This window comes from Pleurodeles waltl, chromosome 1_1, assembly GCF_031143425.1.
Source record: "Pleurodeles waltl isolate 20211129_DDA chromosome 1_1, aPleWal1.hap1.20221129, whole genome shotgun sequence".
Classification (NCBI taxonomy): domain Eukaryota; kingdom Metazoa; phylum Chordata; class Amphibia; order Caudata; family Salamandridae; genus Pleurodeles; species Pleurodeles waltl.
In genome coordinates this window covers 221,771,432-221,786,371 of record NC_090436.1, presented here as the reverse complement: position 1 = coordinate 221,786,371, position 14,940 = coordinate 221,771,432, and the positions used below count along the sequence as shown (strand labels likewise).

General features: G+C 44.3%; 1 protein-coding gene across 2 annotated transcripts in view; it reads left to right on the top strand.

Moving 5' to 3' along the window:
• Positions 1 to 13,671: 13,671 nt before the first annotated feature.
• NUP155 (nucleoporin 155) overlaps positions 13,672 to 14,940 on the top strand; it is a 546,729-nt gene continuing 545,460 nt past the window's right edge. For both annotated transcript variants that reach the window (XM_069221247.1, XM_069221245.1), the window contains exon 1: positions 13,672 to 13,925. In XM_069221247.1, coding sequence (XP_069077348.1) covers positions 13,778 to 13,925 — 148 coding nt within the window. In that variant the 5' untranslated portion in view covers positions 13,672 to 13,777. The remainder of the gene's footprint in view (positions 13,926 to 14,940) is intronic.

The following is a 14,940-nucleotide window of genomic DNA, read 5'->3' as shown; positions in this document are numbered from 1 at the left end:
TACCGCCATCCTGTTCATGGCGGCTTTCCCGCCATGAACAGGATGGCGGTAGGGGGGGTCAGAATCCTCATGGCTGCGGAGCGCGCTCCGCAGCCATGGAGGATTCAAACGAGCAGCGGAAAGTCGGCGGGAGACCGCTGACTTTCAGCTTCTGACCGCGGCTGAACCGCCGCGGTCAGAATGCTCGTGGGAGCACCGCCAGCCTGTTGCCGGTGCTCCCGTGGTCGGTGGCCCTGGCGGCCACCGGCCGCCAGGGTCAGAATGACCCCCTGAATCTTTGCTTTGTTGAATACAGTACTGATGATACTCTGCTGAAGTTGATTCATGTTGACATCGTGCTTTGTTCTGATGTTGCTGATTTTTGCTTTGATAAAGTCTTATTCAAGTTGCCATATTATAATGCTTTTGATGTGCTTATTGATATTGAGACTAATAAACTTGACCTTAGAATTGTAACTAATGGGGAATAAATATCTTAACCTTTATTAGCTTTGTGTGATCATTTACTGGCTGGAAAGTCATGGTGTTTCAGTCTTATTGGAGGGTATTGGTAAGGCGAATCGATTAGTTATTGTGAATACTGATGAAGTGATTGATCTATTGATTGAAATGCCAAATAGCTATCTCGTCTTAAGGAGTCCCCAATCAGGGTCAAAAGGTTCATTGGCCTAAAACGAGCCCCCGTGTAAATAACTTAGATAGGTCGGGACGCGTTATCAGATCTGGTAGCAGGGGATGGGTTTAGGCCCTTTGGGGCCCTAAGACGAGGGACGATTGTTTTAGAATTGTTTTCGAGATAATGCAAATTGGAAGGATGATGTGCCCCTAAGTCCCAAATGACTTTCCTGGGACCCCGGAGCCTGCCGAAGTGAGTTGGGTATGTTCTTGGCGTTCTAGTGATAGAGTGAGTGGCGTAGGGTTTGCGCTTGTACAGCTTATGCATACCGCAGGTGAATTGTGAAGTTTGTGAGGATTTGTAGGCCAGGTAATGTTTTAGCAGGAGTGTGCGTACTCCGCAGTATGAGAGTAGGGAAGTCGGCGAACTTAATGTGAGTGTGGCGCTTTGTGGTCAAAAATTGTCCATGTGGTTGTTGGTGATGTACGGACCCTGCGTGGTCTTAGACTCCGGAGTATATTGATAAGTGTATGAGACACTTGGTTTATGTTGTAATTTGCGCGGTTTAATAGGTCAATCGGGTTTGGTTGATGAGTCGAGTTTGAGTCAATGTGAGGGAATGAAAACTTCGATGGAGATTTGGTGAGTTCTAAAGTGCACTAGGACAAACCATTGACAAGTCAAGAGTAGAATTTGTGGGTCAAATTCTGCTTGCGAGTGCGGGATCTGAGAAGGAGAGAGTAGCGGCCGAGGCTTAAAGTGAAATCTGAAGCGATTGTGTTACCCTTCCTGTAGTAAACCGGCAAATTTGAGTTTTTTGGTGCTCGCAATATGTTGCATTAGTTTTGTGCGGATCGAGAGTGAGGGAGACAAGCTGCAAGACTTTGTCAGCCTCAGTGTGTCTGAGTGTGACATCTTTGGAGCCGTGCTGGGAAGGGTCAAGCACGGATTGGCAGCCGTCCATGAGAGGCGATTGGTTGAGAAGGTAGGCGAAGGGTGTTCTGGGAATTAAAGTCACTTCCTGATTCAGTTATAAAGGAAATAAAAGACGCAAAAATGAAGTTCTTCCAGGCTCTAAGGAGCGCTATGAGGGGAGATGTGTACATTACCGCAAGTGTGGGGGAGCTTACAATGCCAGAGGATACTCCGTCTTATGCCGTAATGGAGGAGAAGGGAGTCGCGCCATGTCTTTGGCTAAAGCAATGGTGCAAATTAACAGAAAAGGATGGGAGCTTAGCGTTTCCAGAGAACGGGTCATTTAATATAATGATCTTAGACAATTTGCAGAAGGCGTTAAATGAGCAAAAACCACCTCCGAGACCGGCACAGTTTGAGGCCTTAGCAATTTGGGAACTGATGGCCATACGACAACGGCAACAAAAATTTGAGAGGAGAATGAGGAAAGCAGAAAAGACACTAGCGGAGGCTAGATAGGATGGTGAACACAGAATGTGGAGAAGGGAGATAATAGAGGGAGTCAGGATGTTCCCAGCAATAACTCAGGAAGCCGACACGCAAGGAAGAAAGGCCACTTGTAAAACGGATAAGGGTTCTAGCAAGGAAAAGGGGACTAAAAGGTCTTGGGAAGATGCAGATGACTCAGATGATGATGAGTTTCTCAATCAGTTGTTACATGATCGTCCACCGCCATATGCCATGGATGACAATAGACCAAGTACTAGTGCAGGTCCTATAAACTCAAAACAGAGCCAGGGAACAGCAAATACAGCACAGGTAAATACAGTTGCGACACCAGCTCCAGTACAGACTAGTGTCAGTGTGTCCACTGCTCCAGAGATGCAGACGCAGTTGCAGCCACCACCGGTTCAGAGGCTCTACCCTGATGTCCCGATATTAGAAACAACTACGAGTTTGATGGTGCCGCCTGATCAGGCATATATGAGATCAAGGTTACTGCAGATTGAGCCAACTTGACTTTTACTGCCCCAGCCGCAGCAACAGTTGATTCCGAGTTACACTTCGGTCACAGGACCGCAGTTAGCTACGGCACAGATAATGAATCAGAATATGGGAGCCAGTGTTCCAGAGGTTGTGGGAAATAAGCCAACACCAGCCGCCATATCCTTACCCATCACAGTTGGTCCACTGGTACCCCTGTACGCGCAGGACAAGCCTCGCATGTGTGATCAGGGAGTAATGACCCAGGACATGACAAGAGGAGGGCTCGTAGGGAGCTCGCAAGGGATGACTCCAGTGGAACAGATGGTAGAGAGGTCGAGGTCCCTGTTAGACTTCCGTCCGATAGGGGTTCCTCCAGATGCCATGAGACACTCAGGTTTGGGACTGCTAACTCCACAGATCTCAAGTGCATATGTGCCGCAAACATCAGTGATGCAGGCTTGGAATATCTCTCTGCAAGGTCTAAATGTGCAACAACTGAATGAATGGTTAGACAAGTTAAATTCACCACAGATTACCCCTGCGACAGCAGTGCGGTCAGAAAGAGAAAAGTACCTAAATTGTGTGAGGTCGGGCATGGAAGCAGCTGAACTAGTTGAAGGAAGCATGGGAGTGAACAGACTAGAGTCTTATACTGAGGCAGAATTGAGGTACTTGTGCCCAAAAATGACTAAAGAAGTCGGAGCAGCAGCAGGCGAAACCAGTACCGGATACCGGCACAATAAAAATGCTACCCATGAGAGAAACAGCTGGAGGGGTTCTTGTCCATGTACCGTGGTCCAGGGGTGACATTTTGTCATTCACAAATGACTTTCCCAGGTTGAGGGAGAAGTCAATAGAATGGTATCAGCAGACAGACAGGTTTGTGAAGCTTGCGACGTGTCTCTGGGAAGACCTGAATACCCTGTTTGATATCATTGTTCCTGCTGATTTGTGGCTCGAGTGCAAGAGAAGTGTTGACTGGCCGATCGCAGAAACGGCAAGGGACAGGGTTACCAGAGCACCATCTCCGGAGGTAATGAAGTATTACTATAAGGTGATTGAGTTTTTGAAGCAGAAGGTGTCGCAGCAGAATATTGATTGGCAAAAGATTGATCGAACGGCACAGGAAGCTAAAGAGTCGATACATGCCTACTACGAGAGGTTGTTGAAAGCGTTCAAGCATTACAGCGGTACAGAGGTTATAGAGCCGAAAGACATGAATCACCTTGTGTTCAGGTTTGTTGAAGGGCTGAGGCCAGAGATTAGCCAGAGGATTAAGAATCATTTGATCTGTTGGCAAGCAAAGCCGATTGATGAGGTGTTGCAGTATGCGAAATACTGTAGTGACAAGATTGAGTTGAAGCAGAGAAAGTTAAAGAAGAAAGTGATGGTGATGCAAATCAAGAGAGCACAAGCCGGGATGCAGGGAAGTGGGGTGCCACAGATGGTGCAACAGCCGCAAGGAAATGGTGCGTTTCAGACGCAAGCGAGAGGCAGAGGTTGAGGAGGTTTTGTGAACCGTGGTCCAGATTTAAATACTGTTACAGTTCAAAATGATGTACAGGGGATGAAGAAGGTGTTACCATATCATGCGCACGGGGGCGTCGGACACTGGAAGCGGGAGTGCCCGATGATGATGCAGGAAGGTGTTGTTCAACAAAGCAATGATGTCAATGCATTTCAAAATGTTAAAGGACCAAGAATGAGGGGTCCGAATCCGAACTTCCAGAATAATATGGTTCAGATGCAGGGTCTTCAACCCATGCAACAGGTGCAGATACCACGTGTACAACCAGTGCAGATGAGGCAAATGCAACAGCAGATTCCCATGGTACCTAGACAGCAAATGCAGTTGCCCTTAGCATCAATGGGACAGCAACAGGTGATGCTTCCTCAACAGGTCGCAGGTCAAGGAATGAGTCAAAGTAACACAGTAAAACAGTTCCCTTTGTGTGGCGAGAATGGAATAAACGATGAATGGTCGGATGACAGTTCAGATAGTGAGGAGTGTAGACTTGCAGCGTCCCTAGAATTAGATCAGAGGGGGCCCTATGTGCAAGGGAAAGTGATGGGTCACAAGGTTTCATTCTTGGTTGACACAGTAGCTACGCGCTCTACAGTCAGAAGTGCAGAATTTCCAAAATTGCCCCTTTCAGGATGTACAATAAAGGTAGTAGGAGTGGAAAACCAGCTCCTGACTAACCCGATTACAGATCCGGTTCAGTTTGAGATTGGTACCTTCCAGGGATTGCACAGGTCTGTGGTTTGCGACTCAAGTCCGGTGTTCTTATTGGGAAGAGACTTACTGTGCAAAGACGAGGTGTTCTATCACCTGTTCCAATTAAGGGATTGAGGTGCAGACAAACAGTGATGATGAAGGGGATGATGGTCAGATTTCAGAGCCTGAGACGGAGACAACAGATGAGGAGTACCCCCTGATAAGCTTCTTCACAATGTTCACAGTGAGTGATTTGCCCGCAGACCTGCAGGGGACAGTCACAGAGAAGGTGTGGGACTTGACAGGAAAGGAAGTGGGACTGATAAAAGGAGTAGGCCCAGCCAAAGTCGATGTGAAGCCAAATGCCGTGTTCCCCCAGGTAACACAGTACCACATGGCGCAGGATGTCCTCATACAGGTAACACAGATAATTGCAGACTTTGTGAAGCAAGGGGTCCTGAAGGAACTGATGAGCAACCCATGTAACTCACCTATAATGGGACTGAGGAAGCCTCGTGGGAAAGTTCGGATTGTCCAAGACTTGAGAAAGATCAATGACATAGTGGTGAAGTGTTGTCCAATAGTGCCAAATCCAGCGGTGATTATGTTGCAGGTCCCATGTGATGCAGAGTGGTTCACAGTCGTGGACTTGTCTCAAGCGTTCTTCTCTGTGCCTCTTCATGAGGACAGACAATTTCTTTTCAGTTTCAAATTCCTGGACAAGGTTTACAGTTGGTGTCGAATCCCTCAAGGGTTTTCGGAATCACCTTCCATCTTTAATCAAACCCTGAAGACAGATTTGGAGTAATTGGAATTGCCTAATTGGAATTGCCTTTCCAATCGACACTAGTGCAGTACATTGATGACTTGTTGATTGCATCTAAGACGAGAGATGATTGCAAGTACGATACTATTGCCTTACTGAACTACTTGGGAAATAATGGGCATAAGGTGTCCCCAAAGAAGCTGCAATATTGTCAGAAAGAGGTGAAATACTTAAGTCATCTAACTGAGAAGGGATCGAGGAAAATATCTAAGGAAAGAGTGACCGCCATATTACAGATGAGTCCCCCAACGACACGGAGAGACGTTAGGATGTTTTTGGGAATGGTGGGCTACTGTCGTCAGTGGAACCCTAATTTCTCAATTATCTCCAAGCCGCTGGTGAGACTGACGGTTAAGGAAGTTAAGGATGGCCCAGATGCTGTAACTATGTCCGAGAAAGAAATGAAGGCGTTCATTGAGTTGAGGGAGTGTATGTGCAGGGCTCCAGCTTTAGGTATGCCTGATTACACAAAGCCTTTTGTCCTGTTTTGTCATGAACGTGATGCTTGTTCCTTGTCTGTCCTGACACAGGTCCATGGAGGTGCAAACCGACCAGTAGCATATTTTTCAGCTACTTTGGACCCAGTCGCAGCAGCCTTACCAGGTTGTCTGCGTGCCGTTGCGGCAGTTGGTCAAAGCCTCATAAACTGTGAAGGCATAGTGATGGGACACCCTTTAACAGTTATGGTCCCACATTCAGTCGAGATTTTACTGACCCGGACCAAAACTCAGCACATGACAAATGCCAGATTGACGAAATATGAAACGATTATATTGGGGTCACCAAATGTGACACTGAAAAGATGTACTGTGTTGAACCTGGCAACTTTGCTTCCAAATGAAAATACAGAAGTTGAGGATAGGATGCTGATGAGGTAGAACATGATTGTCTTGAGGTAACCGAACTGTGCACCAAACCGAGACCTGTCATTCGAGATACCCAATTGGAAGAAAATGATTACATTATCTTTGTTGATGGCTCGTGCTTGAGAGACTCAGTAGGAGTACTGAGAGCTGGATATGCTGGGTGTACAATCACTGGTATCCTAGAAGCCTCTTGGCTTGAAAGAGTATATTCTGCTCAAATGGCTAAATTGGTTGCTCTTACCAGGGCATGTCATGCCGCTGACAAACTGAAAGTTACTATCTATACTAACAGCAGATATGGATTCGGAATTGTCCATGATTTTGGCCAGCTATGGTCCCAGAGGGGTTTCCTGACCTCTTCTGGTTCTCCAGTGAAAAATGGTGAGAGAATTAAGGAGTTGTTGCACGCAATTCAGTTACCTCTTGAAATTGGCGTGGTGAAATGCAGTGCTCATGTGAAATCACAAGACTTTGTGTCAATGGGAAATGGATATGCAGATCAAGTCGCAAGGGTTTGTGCATTGAACTTTATATCGTTCAAGGATGAGTGGGAATTGTTACCTGAAACAGAAAATGAGACACACACAGGTTACACATTTAGGGCCAGATGTAGCAAAGTTTTTTACCCATTCTGTGTCTATGGGAAAAAGTGTTCGTACATATGGCCCTAAGAGTGGTTGACACGTTGGTGGAATTAAAATTGTTGCAGGGTCGTGCCAGCAGAGAAGAGAAACGCTCTTGGCTTAAGATGGAATGTGTACAAAGACCAGATGATTTGTGGGTTTCAGCTGAGGGGGAAATGGTTTTGCCGAACAGTCTTCTGTCACAGTTTGCAAGGTTTTACCATGGACAGGCACATATTGGGAGAGATGCCATGATCAGGTTGTTCAAGATTGATTGGTTCAACCCAAAGTTCAGACAAGCCGCAGAAGTGATTTGTCACAGGTGCATCATCTGTCAACAGATGAACGCGGGGAAAGGGACAGTGGTGAATTTGAGCCACATTGGGAGAGCAGGAGGTCCATTTAGCAGAATGCAATTGGATTTCATTGAGATGCCTGAGCGTGGAGGTCCGAGATACGTGTTGGTGATTGTGTGCATCTTTAGTCACTGGATTGAAGCTTACCCTACATGCAGAAATGACAGTCTGGTTCTGCTTAGGGAATTGATTCTGCGTTTCGGGTTTCCGATCTCTTTAGAATCAGATAGGGAAAGTCACTTCAACAATGAGGTGGTTAAGTTGCATTGTAGTTACCGCCCTGAAGCCTCAGGACTAGTGGAGCAGATGAATGGTACCCTGAAGTCGAGAATGGCAAAAATGTGTGCAGCTACAAATTTGAAATGGCCTGATGTGTTGCCCTTAGTGCTAATGTCAATGAGAAACACACCCAACAAGAAAACAGGACTGTCTCCTCATGAAATGATCATGGGCCGAGCTATGAGACTGCCCGCGTGCCTGCAAATGCTCTTGTGAATATCACGGATTATATGGTGTTGGACTACTGCAAGGGTCTTGCTGACGTGGTCCGCTCTTTCTCTCACCAGGTGGAAGCCATCACATTGCCACCGATAAGTGATCCAGGTCACAACCTGAAAGCTGGTGACTGGGTTGTCATCAAGAAACACGTGAGGAAGTTGTGTTTGGAGCCACGTTGGAAGGGGCCATATCAAGTAATACTGACAACTACTATTGCTGTGAAGTGTGCGGGAATTCCAAACTGGATCCATGCCAGTCACACAAAGAAGGTGACGTGTCCAACTGATGAGGAACTTGAATTGTCGAAAGTAACAACAGCAGAAAAGGAAGTCTCAGGGCCGGAGAGTAATCGAAGGTGAACTGAGACAGAAGGAGAGGCCGTTGAGGATGGCTTGGTCACTCAAACAGTAAACGGGACCCAGAGGAGTGACGGTGAGCCTATCCCAACTGAGGCGCCAGGAGGACCGACCCAAAGAGAGGTTCTCACAGAAGCAGACGGATATGGGTTTGAAGTAGAGCCCCTGACAGACCCAGAAGGCGAGGGAGTTGAGGCGGAAGAGAGTCAGAGTGTCCGGACTCCTCCTGAGCCAACTGCAGGTCCAGCAAGAGAAAACACCATAGAACAAGAGGAGGGCAATGAGCTACAACTCGGAAAGTCAGACAAGGAGACACTGAAAGGAGTTTAGTGGCCAGAATTGCACGTGACAAATACAAAGGTGGTCGTTAATGAGACAATCGAAGAAGAGGTCGATACAACGAGGAAAGAAGACCTAATGGAAGGAGAATTACAGGGGGACCGCAAATTGAAAAGGAAGAGGATAGCAAATAGAAGGTACGCAGGTCCTGAATGGACATATGCAACATCAGCTGAGTGGCAACAAGAACCCTTGGCATTCTGTTTTGATCGAGAAGTCCCAGGTCAATACTATGGTACTTGAGTTTGGCTACAAGGAAAAGAGATTGTGTTAAGTTGAAATTGAGCTAAAAGAAGCTGAGAAAAGAGACTGATAAGTTACCTGATGTGACACTGTTAACCTGAATTGACCTTTTGAAAACTGATTGTGACAAGCTGCTAACCGAATTGAGAAGGATCCTGGGAGTGAATGTAAATCTGTAAATACTTGCCAAAGAGAGACTTTGCTTAGCTTTGCTGGAAAAAAAAAAGGAGAAAAAAACAAGTTTTAACCCATCCTCAATTGGTTGTTTACACTTATAGCCTTCTGCTTTCTGATTCTTTACAGATCATGCCTAGCACGGGAGATGATAATGGGGGAAGTAGGCGATGTAAATATTTCGGTGTTGCTTTGGGCATTGTATGTGTGATATTCATTATAGCTTTGTTTGTGGAAATGCGATTGGTGGATGAGAATGAGACTAACAATGCTACAATTCCTGAAACTGCTACACTAACACCTTGGGAGAGGTTTGAGCAAGATACGAAGTATTTGCACAAAGATACTAACACGAAGGGAGAACTGTCTACTAATGTTTTCTATCACTTGCTGAGTGAGTATGTTGACACCATGGATGCGAAAGCTTGCTATGTGTGTACGCAAATTCCTGTTTCTGTACAAAAGGGAGTTACCTATCATAGTTTTCCCCTAACCTATGGGATAAGCTGTAGTTTGTTACTAACACGTTTCTGTAACCAAGAAGAGGTGCAATATTTCTATTCCAACTACGACCTGGTGTTTTCTTATGTGCCTATCATAGAAGATTTGAATAGCGTAGCTATATATTATGCCATAAAGTTAGTGAAAGGGTTCTTTGAAGCGAGAGAGGCGCTTTGTACATCTTATGCACACCACAATAATTTGACTTGCTTGCTTACACCTGTAGAGAAAAAACTTTCTAGATCACACTGAAGATAGAAGAAGGGTTCTGAAGGGGAAATTAGAAAAGGGCTTGCAGCAACGATCCTTTATTAATAGTGGGAGTTACAATGGAGTTAGGGAACAAGGGAAATTAGCTTTAGATGCACTACATGTAGGTAAGCTTTGCATAACACAGCCTAAGTCATATCATAACAATGTGTTTGTGGGGACGAGTGAGTGTAAGCATGTGTTTTTGTTTCAGAGTAAGTGGACTTTTATGTTAAATGGACCAGATCCAGCGATCCCTGGGGTCTATTATATTTGTGGACTTAGGGCCAGATGTAGGAAGGCTTTTGCGCCTCGCAAAGTCGAAAAACGCCGTTTGCAAGGCGCAAAAGCCCTTACACAATGCAGAAACACATTTTGCGAGTCTGTACCGACTCGCAAAATGTGTTTCAGACTCGCAAATAGGAAGGGGTGTTCCCTTCCTATTTGCGAGTTGCACCGCGATGTAGAGTTGATTTGTGACCGCGAAAGCGGTAGCAAATCAACTCGCAGTTACCATCCACTTGAAGTGGATGGTAACTCATTCGCAAATGGGAAGGGGTCCCCATGGGATCCCTTCCCCTTTGTGAATGCTCACAAAAAAAAAAATTCATAGCAGGCAGTGGTCCTATGGACCACTGCCTACTCTGAAAAAAAACGAAACTAAAAGGTTTCGGTATTTTTTCTATTTGCAGCTCGTTTTCCTTTAAGGAAAACGGGCTGCAAAGAGAAAAAAAAAACTGCTTTATTGAAAAGCAGTCACGGACATGGTGGTCTGCTGTCTCCAGCAGGCCACCATCCCCGTGAGTGCCTAGACTCGCTATGGGGTCGCAAACTACGACCCACCTCATAAATATTTATGAGGTGGGTCTTTAAGACCCCATAGCGAGTCGCAGAAGGTGTCTGAGACACCTTTCTGCATCGCAAATTGCAATTTGTCACGTACCTACATCTGGCCCTTAATGCTTATTACCGTCTTCCAAAGGAGAGGTATGGGACATGTTATTTGGGGATAGTTTTCCCAAAGATATATCAGTTAGAGGATTTAAAGAAGTTTCCGAAGGTGTCTGAATTACTTCGTACTAGACAAAAGAGAGAGACTGCTGCTGGTGCAATAGGAGACATATTTGGAGCAATAATTCCTTCGGTGGGAATTATTTTGAACTCCATAAAGATTGAAAAGTTGTCTACTATTGTGGATAACATGCTGACAAATTTTACCGGAGCTATACTCCTGATGGATACTGAACTTGCTGCAGAGAGGGCTATGACTCTTCAAAACAGGCTTGCTTTAGACATTCTTTTAGCGAAAAATGGCAGAGTCTGTAAGATGCTTAATGAGCGTCACTGCTGTGCCTACATACCTGATAATAGTAATGAGATTAGAAGTATGCTTACTAACCTAACAAGAGATAGTGCAGATTTGAAGGAGCTGAAAGAACCAGGAGTTTGGGAAAAGGTTGGAAATGGACTTGCTAAAGTGGGAAGCTGGTTTAGTAATATTTGGCATGGGATATTGGCAAAAATAATACAGGGAATATTGATTGTTTTGGCTTGTTTATTTGGATTATGGTTATCATACAAAATTAGTAAAAGAATTAAAGCAAAATTAGCAAAACGTAATGCGAGGAGGGAAGAAAAGAAAAGGGAGAAGATGTTCAGAGCAAAATATGAAAAGGCAAAACCAAGGGAAGAAATTGAGATGACAGAATTTAGAAAATGAAAATTTGTGAAAGAAAGGATTTGTGTGATGACAAGAGTCATCAGAGGAGGGATTGTTGGAGTGTAGTTTTTATAATCAATATTAACATGAAAAGCTTGCAAAATAATGTATAAATGATGCTGAATAGGAAACGTGGCAGAATAAATATTAATGCACACGTTTGAAATGTATACACGGGGAGTGCCCACCAATGTATACGATGATTAATGAACTTGATTAATAATGACTTAATAATGTACTCATGCATGCTTCTGTATTAGCATTATGAATTTTGTATTAAGGTTTTGCTAAATTAATCACTAGGCCTTAGTTAGCAAGGGTCTGGGCCTAGCTGCCTGGTCTCATATTAAATGTGTTTTTCTAACGTGCAATGTGCTGTCTTCCTAAAGGATGTGAATACTGTACTTTTCCAGAAGCTAGAGATGTGTGTGTAACCGTAGTAAATTCTTTCTCATGAGACCCGACTTGCTCAAGGAGACATTCTTGCTGAATACAACACTGTAATTCGCAACAGGTACAAGGTCACCTAAACTGGTAAAGACAATGGAACTACTGACTGGAGCGAGGAGTGTAACTTTTCTTACCTGACATTCTACCCGCTGACGACATCAATCACAGGAACCAATAAACTGCATGAGAACTGTCTTAGGTGAAAAGTATAATAAGGTGATCAACGGATTATTTTACAGAGATAACGATGCTCTGAATATTGCCCAATTGGAAATTAGGAACTTGTTCGACAGATTCAATATAACGACTTGACACAAGGAGAAATCAGCCATTCTTGGCATTCTTCCTCGCCACCTTGATGCCATTACCTAGCCATTACGTGCCTTTACTGAGGGACACTCTTGCTGTGGTACCCTGCTTTAAGATTTTGTTGTTCTGATACCCTAAACCATCCTCATCCTCCCTTTGCCCTCTAACGCACTTCTCCTCCTTATGAGGGAAGCATTCCTTCTCACCCTATCTTGCTGAGACTTTGCTGTTTATCCTGGCTGATGGCGACTCAACTGCTGTCCTGAGGACGAAGACTGACTCTGTATGCTGACCCATTACGGAGGGTAACTATATGATAATGAATTGTAATTGTCTGTTTGCCTTTTCTTTCTAGGTACCAACTGCTCTTTTGATAAAGACCATAGTTAGATGTTTTCTAAATTTATGTTACTAAATTGTTTTGCATGAAGCCCAACATGCTGATGCTAATTAGAGGTTAGTTAAGGAATTCACTAATATTGGGTGCAAATAGGCAAATGTCTGAATCTTTGCTTTGTTGAATACTGTACTAGTGATACTCTGCTAAAGTTGATTCATGTTGACATCGTGCTTTGTTCTGATGTTGCTGATTTTTGCTTTGATAAAGTCTTATTCAAGTTGCCATATTATAATGCTTTTGATGTGCTTATTGATATTGAGACTAATAAACTTGACCTTAGAATTGTAACTAATAGGGAATAAATATCTTAACCTTTATTAGCTTTGCGTGATCATTTACTGGCTGGAAAGTCATGGTGTTTCAGTCTTATTGGAGGGTATTGGTAAGGCGAATCGATTAGTTATTGTGAATACTGATGAAGTGATTGATCTATTGATTGAAATGCCAAATAGCTATCTCGTCTTAAGGAGTCCCCAATCAGGGTCAAAAGGTTCATTAGCCTAAAACGAGTCCCTGTATAATTAACTTAGCTAGGTCGGATGCGTTATCAACAGTATGTACATGAAACTTGGACCAGCAACAGATATGAATAGAAACATCTCAGCTGAGACAAATTATCACTTTGCTGCGGCTATTTATTGTGCAGTTCAGATTCTACTCACACAGATCCAGCTAGCACGAGTTTCCTTACTTCTTAAATATTTTAGGAATTATCTGATAGTCCTATTCCATAATGAAACAGATGTTTAGTGTTCTGGACATGTGTCTCGCTCATACGCTGTCTGAAAAAATGTCAAGTGCCCATTTTACTGCAAAGTATCCAGTGTTCAAATCTTAATCGCATATATTTCCCAGAAAGAAATCACGCCTTTTTGTAAAAATTCCAGTTCCTGCTTTGTCGTTTGCAGTGACATGCACACGTAAAGTCAGGATCTATGCCCAATTCAAGATGGCTGCCAGACTATCTAGAGTGAACTACTGGCATGTAGTTTCAGTACCTGTTACCGGAAATACGTAATTTTTCTCCCAGCGTGTTTCCTCTTTGACATTTTGGGCGCACATTGAGCGCGGATTGGAGTGCTCATTGTGATACTATTGCTGTGAGCCCCTCTACTCCAGGTGTTCACTGTCATGCCGGCCCCCACACCGCCCTCTGCTCCGTCCTCGGCCGCTGCCATGCAGGAGGCGCTAGAAAGCAGTGGACGCATCATCGAAAGACATCTGCAGGAGGAACGCGCCTACCCCGACCTGTCAGAGTTGCTGCAAGTTCCCGCTCCGAGTAAGAAACTAGAGGGGAGTGTGGAGGGCCCCTTGTAAAGAGCATTTTATTGTGTATGGTGTGATGGCAGTACTTGCCCAAGTTTCAGTGATGATGGCTATTAGTGTTAATAATGCAGAACCGGGTGCTGTTGTTGTGCCATCGGTACCTCTGATGAATCTGCTTCAGTGCTTCCCTGTCTCCTCTCCACTGCCCCCGTTGTTGCCATCTCCTGCAGTGTTTACATTTGTATTTATATTATATTTATGTGACAGCAAAATATTTCTACTGAAAAGGACGTGCATAGGATAGTTTGTGGTACAGTAGTTTCATAGAATTGTTGTTAAAACCCACCTTTCGTCAATGTCTGTTACAGTGCCGCCTACCGCAAAGCTTGTTGTTCACTTAGCCGAGTAAAGTATTTGTTACTAAGCTGTGTTATTTTGTCCAATTCAGCACCCGTTTGCGTGGTCAGCACGACACATGCTTAACAAACTGTAGCGCCTTGTATTTATGTAGGCATGCATGGGCATTTGAATAGTCTAAATTTAGCTGGAGAACAGTGGAGCGCTGAATATGCTCTTACCCTTTTCACCGTGGAAGACTTTTCTTGTATGGTAGTACCAGTCATTTAGAGTTCCAATGTTATTTAATAGATTATCTAAGGGTTGCTGTTTCTGGTCGCCTTTTATGTCTCACCTCAGATGTTAAATAAGATGAGGGCTTGGTAGAAGGACCCTGTGTAAATCCTTTAGGGTTGGTGTGATGTAGGTAATGTTAATTTCGGAGAGACAGGCTTCAGTTTGTGGCTGTTTGTTGCTGATGATGAATAGGAGGAATTCGATATTGGTCGGGTTACTGTTAAGGTTGGTCCTACACATCCAGTTGTCAATGAACTTCAGGCAGTTTTTGAGTCACGGATTGCCGTGACCAGTGGATTTTTTTCAGTTGAAGTTACGTATCATCAGAATCTTGATGGATATTGAGGCTGCTTTAAGAGAGTAATCAATATTTTCCTTTCAGAAGTTAACGATTA